Here is an 11,324-nt window from a genome sequence, read left to right as displayed (position 1 = left end):
ATGACAGCAGCTTCATACAAATCAAATGAAAAAAAAAACCTAATCTTTTAAAGAGTTTTGGCCATTTTAGTAATTTTACCCAATACTAACATAAGCAAAAAGCAAAAAATCGTTGATTTTTAGAACCTAGGCTGAACCTCATTTGGGCCTTTTAAAATGGGCCATTGATCCCATGATTCCAATTTAAAGGAAACTAAAAGAAGAAATTAAAAAGAAAACCTAACCCAATATCCTTCATCTCCTTTTTCCCTCTCTTTTTCTGGTGTATTCAGCCCCAACTCTCTCTCATTTTCTCAGCTACCATTCACCCCATCTCTTCACCTCGTTCCCCTCTCTCTTCCTCCCCCTTAGAATCGTGCAAACCCACGCGAAATCACGTAGCAGTGCACCCTCAACAACTTGGACGACCTAAAGCAGCGCACATGACCCACTTCTTCTCCAGCAAAATCACGTAGCTCCGTTGAACATCCGTTGCGCAAGAACTCCCACGAAAGAGCATCAACCCACACAAACATCATCGTTGTGCCCTTCTGCAAGTAGAACTCACGATATCTGCGACACCCACTTTCCTTCCACAATCTGTCATCCGGCTACATCCACGATGCTTTCCCCTCAATCTCTGTGACAACAGCAACCTAATGAGCGACGAGACCTGCGATCAGCGATGTTTTTCCCCTCAATCGGTTCAGTTTGACACATACCCATTTCTTTTCGACTTCATGTTTGCACTACCCACTTCCTAATGATTTGATTTATGTAAGATTAAGCATATTCAGACACGTTCTAGCAAGGATTTGAGTCCGGTGGAGTTAGTTTCAACAGGTAAAAGTGTTATATAACTTTTTTCGAACCCTTTTAAGTGTTGTAGCTTGGCCTCTAACGTTGATAACGTCTCTCTTTATAGCTTTAGACTAATATTGGACCTATTCATATACTTCTCAACGAATTTTCAAGTCTATTTTGGAGATTTTTTGGCATTAGAACTCTATTTTGATCCTTCCAATTTAAGTTAAGGTGCAGTAAATTATTATATAATCCTTGGAAACTCTATGGTTATAGTTTGGACTTGATTTGAAGAAGGTTGTTTTAGGTAAGACTACTCATTCTTAATGTGTTTTGAGTCTCTGAAGAATGTGTTGAACTAAGTTCTAACCTTAGATAACGTTGTGTTTATTATTTTAGGTGTCCTTTAAAATAATTTATGAGCACTTTAAAATGCTCAGCTAAATGATTTCTATTTGAAGAGTCTGTTTATTATTTGATAGCATGTTGTATGCTTTATGCGTGTTATATCTATTACTCATGATATGAACACCTTATATTCTTGAATTATTTGTGTTTTGAATGTTTAAGAACGTTGTAATGTTGTGTTAACATTGTAATGGCTCCGTCCGCTTTTAAAACATTTGCTTCACTTTCAATGAGAGATAGAGGGGTTCTGGTTCTCGTCATTCTGGGAGCAATTTCTGTAGCTTTTGTTATCTTCCAATTGTGAAATATGAATTTGAATCTAAGTTTATGCTCTGTTTGTGTAGTTGAGCCCGTTGATTCACATATGATTTATCTTTATTGACATCACTGGCTGCAGGGATGGAACAGAATTTTTGGTCTACATCAAACGTATGATTGTTGTAAGACCATTTCGGCTGCTTTGACTCTTGATTAGGTATGTATTTCGACTTTTCTTCCTTCTCTTTCTTTGTTTTCTTTGCAGTTGCTTGAATTGTTTGTAAGTTTCAGTGGTTGCAAGTTTCAAGTGATTTCTCTCGAGCTATCGAGCAAATAAATTCTTTCTATTTTTAACACAAGTTTGGCAGTGCTATCTTGCATTACAGAAATTTTCATGTTCCATTGTTAGAAATCGTATTCATTAAGAGCAATCAGCCAAATTAGAATGTGGTGTTGAAGCCGTGGTAGGTAGTAAGAGCTTTCTCTTAGACACCGATGTTGTCAAGTACTAGTATCATTAAAAATTTTAATTTTGCTACTAGAAAATTGTTGTTATTAATAGTAATGAGCTGAATTAGCTTTGAAGCTATGGTGCGTAGTATCCCAATCACACTTTCTTAAGACTTGTAGAGCAATGGACGCCAATTCGAATTTAGATAGCCAGTGGCATATCAAGAGCGTAGTTCGTAACCTCTATTTTGTATTTTTATTTATTTATTTTTTCTGGAGAAAACAGTCTTAGAAAATAGAATGGTTTCACAAACATTTGAAACCATTCAAATATTATCTTTCACACATTGGTTTCATCACAGATTTTATTTTTTCTGCTAAAAAACAGCATTTGTTAAGAGAATAAGCTGAATTAGTATGCAACTTTGAGGCCATGGTATGTAGTATAAGTTTTCTTTCAAGTGAATGTCTGTTACTGGATAGGAATCAGATTGTATATTGGTTATACCTTTCATTTATCAACAAGAAATAAGAAACCATTCACATTTGTGTTGGTTCAAATAATAAAAGGTTTATTCTGTTGTACATTCATGAAAAATGTTTCTTGTGTGGCCAAATAAGACTGCAGACTTGTTCTTATATTTCTCGTTGGCTATTTTCCATGCTTTTCTTTAAAATCAAATTGTTTCTCTCATCTGCATTCTACTGGCAGTTTTATTAGGATTACGACATTGTGTTGGTTGTCACTTTTACCGTGCAGAGGGTAGACGACAATCTTGGGACTTGAAAGGGAACCTCATTGAAAATGTAACAATTCATTTCCTTTAACTTCCTATGCAGACTTTACACTCTCAACCGAATACATTGAATGCATTCCGAGGTTCTTTGGTCTTGATCATCCGTATCACTTTCTCCATTTGGTTCTTGTTCGTATCCTGACAACGAAAAACAAGAGGACTGATCTGCTCCCCGTGTAAAACGTTTGAGTAAGTTTTAGCTTATTTTTCCTTTTGCTAATCTTTGTGGATTCTTATTATTGATTTATCTGTCAATGAAGCTCTTCGTTTCATCTATTTGTCTCTAAATCCATCTCTGGGTAGTTCGAACTAAAATGGGGTTATATTTCGGAGTCCCTAATTGGAATCCATCATTGATGAATCTAATTCAAGAGGCTTTTTCTTGTTTTTAATTGGTTTCCACATTTGGGCTTTGTCGTTTGATCTGCATGTAACATGAAATCTAATGGTTTCTAGAGTTAGCTTCGAAGTGCTTAGGGATTGGATTTCTGATTGTGTTTTGATAATTTTTGGGCGCAGAGAGAGGATTCTATGATGGATGTACAAATGAAGGACGAAAAGAGCTTGGAAGAAGAAGATGATTACGTTGAATATGTTCCTGTGGCAAAGCGTAGAGCAATGGAAGCTCAAAAGATTCTTATGCATAAGGGTAAGGCTTCTGCCCTTGAGGAAGAGTTGGAGAAATCACGACTTGCTGAAGCCAAGCCTAGTCTCCTTGTAAAAGCATCTCAGATGAAACGTGACCAACCAGAGGTTAGTCCAACAGAGCAGATTGTTCAGCAAGAGAAGGAGATGATTGAGCACTTATCTGATCGTAAAACTCTGATGTCAGTTCGTGAACTAGCAAAAGGCATTACTTACACAGAGCCATTATTAACTGGATGGAAGCCACCATTACCTATCAGGAGGATGCCAAAAAAGGCATGTGATTTGATTAGAAAACAGTGGCACATAATAGTTGATGGCGACGAGATTCCTCCGCCTATTAAAAACTTCAAGGACATGAGACTCCCTGAACCAGTTTTGAAGAAATTGAAAGAAAAAGGAATCGTGCAACCTACTCCCATTCAAGTCCAAGGTCTACCAGTGATTTTATCTGGCAGAGATATGATTGGAATTGCATTTACGGGTTCAGGAAAGACCCTAGTTTTTGTTCTTCCTTTGATAATGATTGCATTACAAGAAGAGGTCATGATGCCCATTGTTTCAGGAGAAGGACCTTTTGGTTTGATTATTTGTCCTTCAAGGGAGCTTGCTAGACAGACTTATGAAGTGGTGGAACAGTTTTTACTTCCCATGAAGGAGGCTGGATATCCAGAACTAAGGCCTTTACTTTGTATAGGTGGAGTGGATATGAGATCACAGATTGAGGTTGTGAAGAAGGGTGTTCATATTGTTGTTGCAACCCCTGGGAGGTTGAAGGATATGCTGGCAAAAAAGAAAATGAATCTTGACAATTGCAGGTAAAAGAATTATTCCAGTTTGTATTACATCTTTTGGTTAGACTCTGTATAAAGTTGAAATGGACTAACTTCTGATTCCAATTAGCAAATTAGTTAATTGAAATACTTATACATATTTTGTAGAATTGTTATTTGTATGGCAATGAAATGCATGCTTGCTTGCTTGCCTTCTCTCTATAAAATTTTCCTTTCAAGTATTTTGTAGATAATTTGCTGTTAAGCCTAAACTTATTTCGCATGACATCAGCTATACAAATTGATAGTTGTCTTAATCTTCTGACTTTAGTAGTTCGTCCCCTCTTTGATAGGAATAATTAATACGCATTTTGCTATTGTTACAGGTATCTTACTTTAGATGAGGCTGATAGATTAGTGGATCTGGGATTCGAAGATGATATTAGGGAAGTTTTTGATCATTTTAAGGCTCAACGCCAAACTCTATTATTTTCTGCCACAATGCCTACCAAAATTCAAAATTTTGCAAGAAGTGCCCTAGTAAAGCCTGTGACTGTTAACGTGGGAAGAGCTGGAGCTGCGAATCTTGATGTCATCCAGGAGGTCGAGTATGTGAAACAAGAGGCAAAAATTGTTTACTTGCTTGAGTGCCTGCAGAAAACTCCACCTCCAGTCTTGATATTCTGTGAGAATAAAGCTGATGTAGACGACATTCACGAGTATTTACTCTTGAAAGGTGTTGAAGCAGTGGCAATTCATGGAGGAAAAGATCAGGAAGAGAGAGAGTATGCTATATCTTCCTTCAAGGCGAGCAAGAAAGATGTATTGGTTGCTACTGATGTTGCATCAAAGGGTTTAGATTTTCCAGACATTCAACATGTTATCAACTACGATATGCCAGCTGAAATTGAGAACTATGTCCATAGGATTGGACGGACAGGACGATGTGGTAAGACAGGAATTGCAACAACATTCATAAACAAGAATCAAAGTGAAACAACTCTCCTTGATTTAAAACACCTTCTGCAAGAAGCAAAACAGAGAATTCCACCGGTGTTGGCCGAGCTGAATGACCCTATGGAGGACGTGGAAGCGATCACCAATGCAAGTGGTGTCAAAGGTTGTGCTTATTGTGGTGGACTTGGTCACCGTATCCGTGACTGCCCCAAGTTAGAGCACCAGAAAAGCATGGCAATTGCAAGTTCAAGAAGAGATTATTTTGGATCAGGCGGTTATAGAGGAGAAATTTGAGAAAGCCCAGAACATAGTAAGGATATTTTTGTTTGATTTCCCCTTCACTCTTCGCAGGCTGTAACTGTATAAACTAATAAATTAGTGTTATATATTCCAATGAAATCATGTAGTTTGTTGTTTTGTCTGCGTTGACATTTATTTGATCTCAATTGCAAGAGGAAATTATTGATTGACATTATCGACATTCAAATTATGAAAACGAAAAGGGCAGTCTGTGAAAATAAAGTATAAAATCTTGTCTTCCATTACAACTTTCTCAATGGAGATGAACTGAAGCAAATGTGTACACTCTGGTGTAAGTTCTGAATGGAACATAACAAACTTCATTATAGTTGAGACAACTTGTGTTTTTAACTTTTTTTTTTTTCCTTAAAGTGAATTAACAAATCAACAACTAATCAAATAAATAATATGAGCACAAAGCAAAAGATTCAGTTCTATTTCATGCGTTAGATTTAGGATTGGATTAAATATGTTCCTTTTGAGCAGTGTAAGCGCTGTTGATGCCTTGCACAATCAACTTCATTTTATCAGGTTACTCGATGCACCAAATAATTGAATGGATTTATGCCTCAGAGGTTTTATTTGCTATGTTTATTATACTAAATGAATCCCATTACATTCTCAAATAACAGTAAGTTGAAAAGGCAGTACAGACAAAATATAAAAAACTAAGAGAAGGAAGAGGTCACGGCTCTCTCTGTTCGTCGAAGATGAATGGACCCGAAAAACCCCGAAGTACTTCAATTATGTCGTTGAAAGACACCTATGCAATCGGCATCATACACCTTGAAAATAACTGAAATACAGAGACACGGGCAACTATTAATCCGAAATAACTGTCTCAAAGTAGTTTGCTACAGTGACAGAACTCTTTGATAGAGCATTTCAGAGCATGATAATTGAAGTCAATATAATGGGTTAGTGTGAGTTCATGAGAAAAAGTTTCTCCACTTAGTCACTAAAACTATAATCCATATGATATCTTGCTTATCTCAAGGTATTTGACCCATCGACTTCATAAATCAGGGACACTGTGTTAAATAACTAAACCCCACTAACTTTAATGATATATGCTATTGAAGTTTACATATTTATTGAGAAACTATGTTCTCTTTTTTCTCGTACGTCTATCAGGAACTTCATCTTTATCACTTTGAACTCTAAACACAGATTTCTTAGTTTCAATATATTAACTCCAAATTTCATAATTCAACGCCTCAAACACCTTATCAGTGACAAGGTATGCTAGACCATCTTAATTAATTATAACTTACGAATCAGCTTCATGAGACCAAGTTGCTCCAATATAATCGAGGGAGGCACGATTAAAAGTTTAATTTCTAAGTAGAAATGCATGACAAATTTTCCCTCCCCAGTCCAACATTATTGACATTAAGGCTTAAACATCAAACTTCACTACTATTGACTGCCATTAAAATGATTGCCAGGGATTTTTGATGTTTTAAATAAGCATCGATTTACACCTAGCAACCTCAACCCTAAACAAAACCAACGCAAAATAAACAAGCAGAAGCAAGACATGCACTTACATTCAATCTTATGGTGCGCACTAGCTTTAGCACTGGATGCTGACAAGAAAGCCACAAAATCCTTAAAATTCAAGCCATCAACCATCTTGAGCAAACGCTGAAGAAACAACAGAAGAACAAAGATCACTTATCATAAGTGGCATCACTGACGTAACCAACACACAATAAAGCAGATTCAATTTCAAGGTTGAATGATGGAACAAGAAAAAATTCCAATGCAAAACCTGAGAAAGTGGATTCATAGAAAATTCAGGAACTGAGAGGAACTCATCAGCTGAAATAAAATCCCTTAGCATTTCTATCAAGTTGGCAGAATCTCTGATACAATGACACAATTTCCTGTTGGGAGACTAACTTACACACAAGCAAATAGTAAGAGAAAGTAAGCCAACTAAACAACTCACCAAAACAAAGAAAGAAATCAATGAAGACAAGGATAAATTAACCCACAAAAGTTTATTTGCAGTGCTCATGAACTTCTTCAGTATCACATTGAGTGAGCAACGATGAAGAGTTCCCCATGAATTCTCAATTCAAATGCTCAATTTCTAAATGATGCCCAAGAAACCAATCAGAGAAAAACCCCATAATGCCCATCAATCAAATCAATCTTCAAACACAGCTAGAATCAGAATAGAACAAGTAACACCCTCAAACTGTAACAATTCTCTAAAAGTGAAAATGGGGAAAAGGGAAAGAAGAACAGACCTGAAATTCACAGCTGATCTGATCAATGGGCAGTACACAAATTGGGGATTCTTATACTTACTCAGGGCAGATATAGAAATAGAATCAACCCAGCTGAAGCTTTCGCCTAGACATCATTGAGACTCTGTAATGGAAAATGGCCTCCTATAGTTCTGTAATGGAAAATGGCCTTTTGCTTACGTCATAAGCATGTAATTTTACTGATTCACCCTTGAGATGCACCTCTCACGCCTGCCAATATGAATTTACTTGATCCTCGATGGCTTGTCACTCGTTCCTTGATGGCTCGTCACACGTTCCTCAATGCACGGTCACTCGATACCCAGCTTCATGGTCACTTGAAACGACTGCAATTGACACGTGTAAACTCGATCATATCAACGTCATACTCGATGCTCGATTATTTTATACTCGATTATTTTGAATTCAAAATCTATTTGAAGGCATTTGAAGTCCATTATTTCACCACTTCCCATGAGCTCAGACTAGCTCAGACTATTCTCTCTGTTCATCCGATTGTATATCCTTCAACGACAACACCTCTACATTCAAAACTCAAAACTCTACTATCTCTGCATCAGGTAACATTCTTCTCCTTGTTTGTAGTTTAACTCGACTATCATCAAGTAACATTCTTCTCTTTTTTGTATTTTGGTATCATTCACTCAAAACTCGACTATCTCTGCATCATGTTCCTCGATATGCGCTTGCATGTTGCTCGATACTTGACCGACACTGCTTTCATTTCTGTTTTCATATCTTGCATGTTTGGCTGGACTTTGAGTTTGTTTCATTTCAGTTTTCAAATTTTTGTTATTTCGGACCGTCTGGAGTTTAAGGTTTGAGTTGGATAATGCATGAAGGTGGAAAATCAAACTGAATGCTCGACAATCGACCATCTAGTCACTTGTAATGTAGAGAGTAAGGGACACCATGTAGCATGTATTGGGTATCGAGAAATCGAGTATCTTGTACGTGCATCGAGGAATATGCATCATGCATTGAGTATTGAACAAAATTCTTATTTTTTGATGTTTTTTGTTATTCTGTGCAGTATGGTTAGACAATTCAAGATTCCTCCCCCATGATCGTTTTCTAGGCCAAGCGACAACCTATCCTCTCACATTGAGACGACTAACAAGATTGTGAAAGAGAAGCTAACTCCCACTCAGCTTGCCCTCTTCAGGAAGACTACATTTGGCCGATTTGTGGACATGGACATTATCTTCAACAGTCCATTGGTCCACTACATTCTATTGAGGGAGGTTGAAGACCACAGGAAGGATTCCATGACATTCGATTTGAATGGTACAGTTGTAGCATTCACCAAAGAAGACTTCCTATTGGTGATGGGATTGTGGTGTCACCCAATCCAGTAGTTATGAGGAGGGCTGAAGGAACCGAATCTCTACATAATAGGTACTTGGGGAATGACTTCGCAGGGGATATCCATATTGGTACCTTAGAGACAATGTACAAGGAGATGGAGTTTGATAATGATATGGATGTTGTGAAGATGACATTGGTCTACTACACTAAATTGGCTATGATGGGAAGGGAGAAGACGAGGGCCAATGTCGACAAGACCTTATTAATTGACGTGGAGGATTTAGATTACTTCAATTCCATGGATTGGGGAATTTTTTTGTGGGAGAGGACCTTACTTGGACTACAAAGAGGATTGAGTGGCAAGTTCGAGAACTACAAAAAAAGGTCCAAGATCAATAAAAACTACCTCGTCAAGTACAACCTACTGGGATTTCCTCATGCTTTTCAGGTAACATCCATTCATTGGCCATAGGAGATCTACTAATTTTAGTGTTACTTACTACTTATGCTTGTCTTATAATCGTTTATGAATTATGGTAGGTGTGGGCATTGATAACAGGCAGAAATGCACGTTATTACAACGCAAAGATATAAAACAATGAAGGATTGCGACGATAAAAATATATAAAATTGTGTCCAAAAGCATTAAGTTTATAACATTGCGATCACATGCGTCCATCGCATTAAAATAACTAACTTATGTATTTTGTGCAGAAAATGTGTTGGTGCAAGGCAGAATTGCGATCCAAGGAAATTAACGACTGGGCGCATTAAGTGATTACGACCGCAAGGCTATGCGGTCGTTTTCGTTCATGATATCTACTCAAGAAGGTGGCCGCATAGCCGGCGCATCAAGGTGAAAGGTTAATAAATCACGATGGGACGGAAAGCTGATGACGGTCGATTTCGAATTAAGTTGACAAGCCGTTAACGACACTGTAGCAAGTACACTTAGCTTTTCGGTGACAATTATTCAGCGCATCAGACAGAGAATTAATGACATACCATCAGTGCAATCATTGGAGAGAAAAAGATCGTCACCCTGAAGCTCTATAAATACCGAAAGCCACTTCGTTAAAGGAGTTCGGAGAATTCACCAGATAGATGATAGTTAGCCTTTGTTCGTAGTTTCTATATATTTAGAAGGCGGAAGCGAGTGAAGAGAGAATACGTTGAGAGATTGTCCTGGTTAACTCGAAAGAATGTCGGAAAGTGTCAAAAACAGAGAAAGGGCCAACTCTTGCAAAAGCAAGAACATCTTTTGGACAAAATAGAGAAAATTCAGTGTAAAAGCCTTGGGAAGCAAGACATTGCTATCAGGCTCTCCACCCTTATCTTCCATTGTCATTTTGTATTCTGAACATATTTATAAAATGGAAATTGCATATCTATATCTGTCCACTCTCTTTACATTGTGCATGAGTAGCTAAACTGTTGAATGGGTTGAGAAGCACTTAGTTAACATAACCTAAGATATTCACTTTATGTGATCATCTTGTATTATGTATGCTTTATTTGTTCTTTAGAGATACTCAGGAGGGTAGTCTAAGGATAGAATATAGGCCTGGAAAAGTCAGATTAGAATCTAGGCTCGGGAAAGTCAGATTAGAAACGCATAATCAAGAGATAGAAGCTTAGGAATAAGTTCTGTTTGCTAATAACGTATCGCATGCACCCTAGAGATAGGATATGATTGTGTGCGGTCATCTTGTACCTGTGTGCATCATTCATCATCGCATAGGCAAGAAGTAGAGACTTAGAATAAGCTCTATAGACATCATTGCATACATCGCATGCATCCTAAAACTAGGAGCTATCGCATTTGCATTGGAAAATGAATTGCTGTCGCATGTGTGTAGCATGATCGCATAGATTGAACGCAATCTCAGGAAACGCTAGTTAAAGACCTTCTCAACTCGTTCCTCCACATACTCATTGTATCTTTCGCATTATTAACTCTTTTCTCAATTCTGCCGCATAAACTTTATACCTTAAACAACAAACCAACCAATACATTGAATTATTTGTTACCACAATGTGATAAAAAATTACCATCGCATACTTTTTCCTTAGTCCTTGTGTTCGACCCTGGGCTTACTAGGCAACTCAGTAGAATTTATACTAGGATCTTGCTGAGAAAACTTGCATGCACAATGCATATTCCACCATCGCATTCTACACCATTATTTCATCTTATTAACCACGCATCAGGCATACGAGATCATTTCAATGGTTGCCAGAAAAGTTGCAACCCGACTCAATGGACATGCTGTACTTCGATTCCTGAGGTGGGAGTGTACATACTCACTCCCAACCAAAACAATAGTGCGAGACGTGTTTGAGTCCATCGAGGTTAGTGTATTATA

At 37.6% G+C, this 11,324-nt stretch overlaps 1 protein-coding gene and 1 pseudogene across 4 annotated transcripts; one reads left to right on the top strand and one right to left on the bottom strand.

Annotated features, from left to right (window-relative positions):
* Window positions 1-210: 210 nt before the first annotated feature.
* On the top strand, window positions 211-5,488 carry LOC120075599 (DEAD-box protein abstrakt). Of its 3 annotated transcripts, none has more exons than XM_039029137.2 (5): window positions 211-822; window positions 1,589-1,666; window positions 2,740-2,885; window positions 3,216-4,159; window positions 4,501-5,488. In XM_039029137.2, exons 4-5 carry the CDS (start codon window positions 3,228-3,230, stop codon window positions 5,363-5,365), a joined length of 1,797 nt encoding a protein of 598 aa, XP_038885065.1. In that variant the 5' UTR covers window positions 211-822; window positions 1,589-1,666; window positions 2,740-2,885; window positions 3,216-3,227; the 3' UTR covers window positions 5,366-5,488. The 3 variants fall into 3 exon arrangements, with proteins under 3 accessions (XP_038885065.1, XP_038885067.1, XP_038885066.1); XM_039029139.2 differs by having other exon boundaries at window positions 212-822; window positions 2,660-2,885; XM_039029138.2 differs by having other exon boundaries at window positions 240-822; window positions 1,536-1,666.
* A 464-nt stretch (window positions 5,489-5,952) lies between these two features.
* On the bottom strand, window positions 5,953-7,509 carry LOC120076215 (uncharacterized; annotated as a pseudogene). The gene is made up of 4 exons (XR_016529331.1): window positions 7,490-7,509; window positions 7,146-7,312; window positions 6,922-7,018; window positions 5,953-6,167 (listed from the first exon to the last, which is right to left on the bottom strand). The product of XR_016529331.1 is annotated as an uncharacterized LOC120076215 (transcript).
* Window positions 7,510-11,324: the final 3,815 nt, after the last annotated feature.

The sequence above is a fragment of the Benincasa hispida genome, chromosome 4 (assembly GCF_027475165.1).
Source record: "Benincasa hispida cultivar pf3 chromosome 4, pf3_genome.v1.1, whole genome shotgun sequence".
NCBI classification, from domain to species: domain Eukaryota; kingdom Viridiplantae; phylum Streptophyta; class Magnoliopsida; order Cucurbitales; family Cucurbitaceae; genus Benincasa; species Benincasa hispida.
This window is presented reverse-complemented; position numbering and strand designations above follow the sequence as displayed.

Excerpts from the sequence above, each read along its gene's own strand:
- LOC120075599 (XM_039029137.2), top strand. The coding sequence starts at position 3,228 with ATGATGGATGTACAAATGAAGGACGAAAAGAGCTTGGAAGAAGAAGAT. Across the intron at positions 4,160-4,500 it reads ATGAATCTTGACAATTGCAG|GTATCTTACTTTAGATGAGG; the intron begins GTAAAAGAATTA and ends CTATTGTTACAG.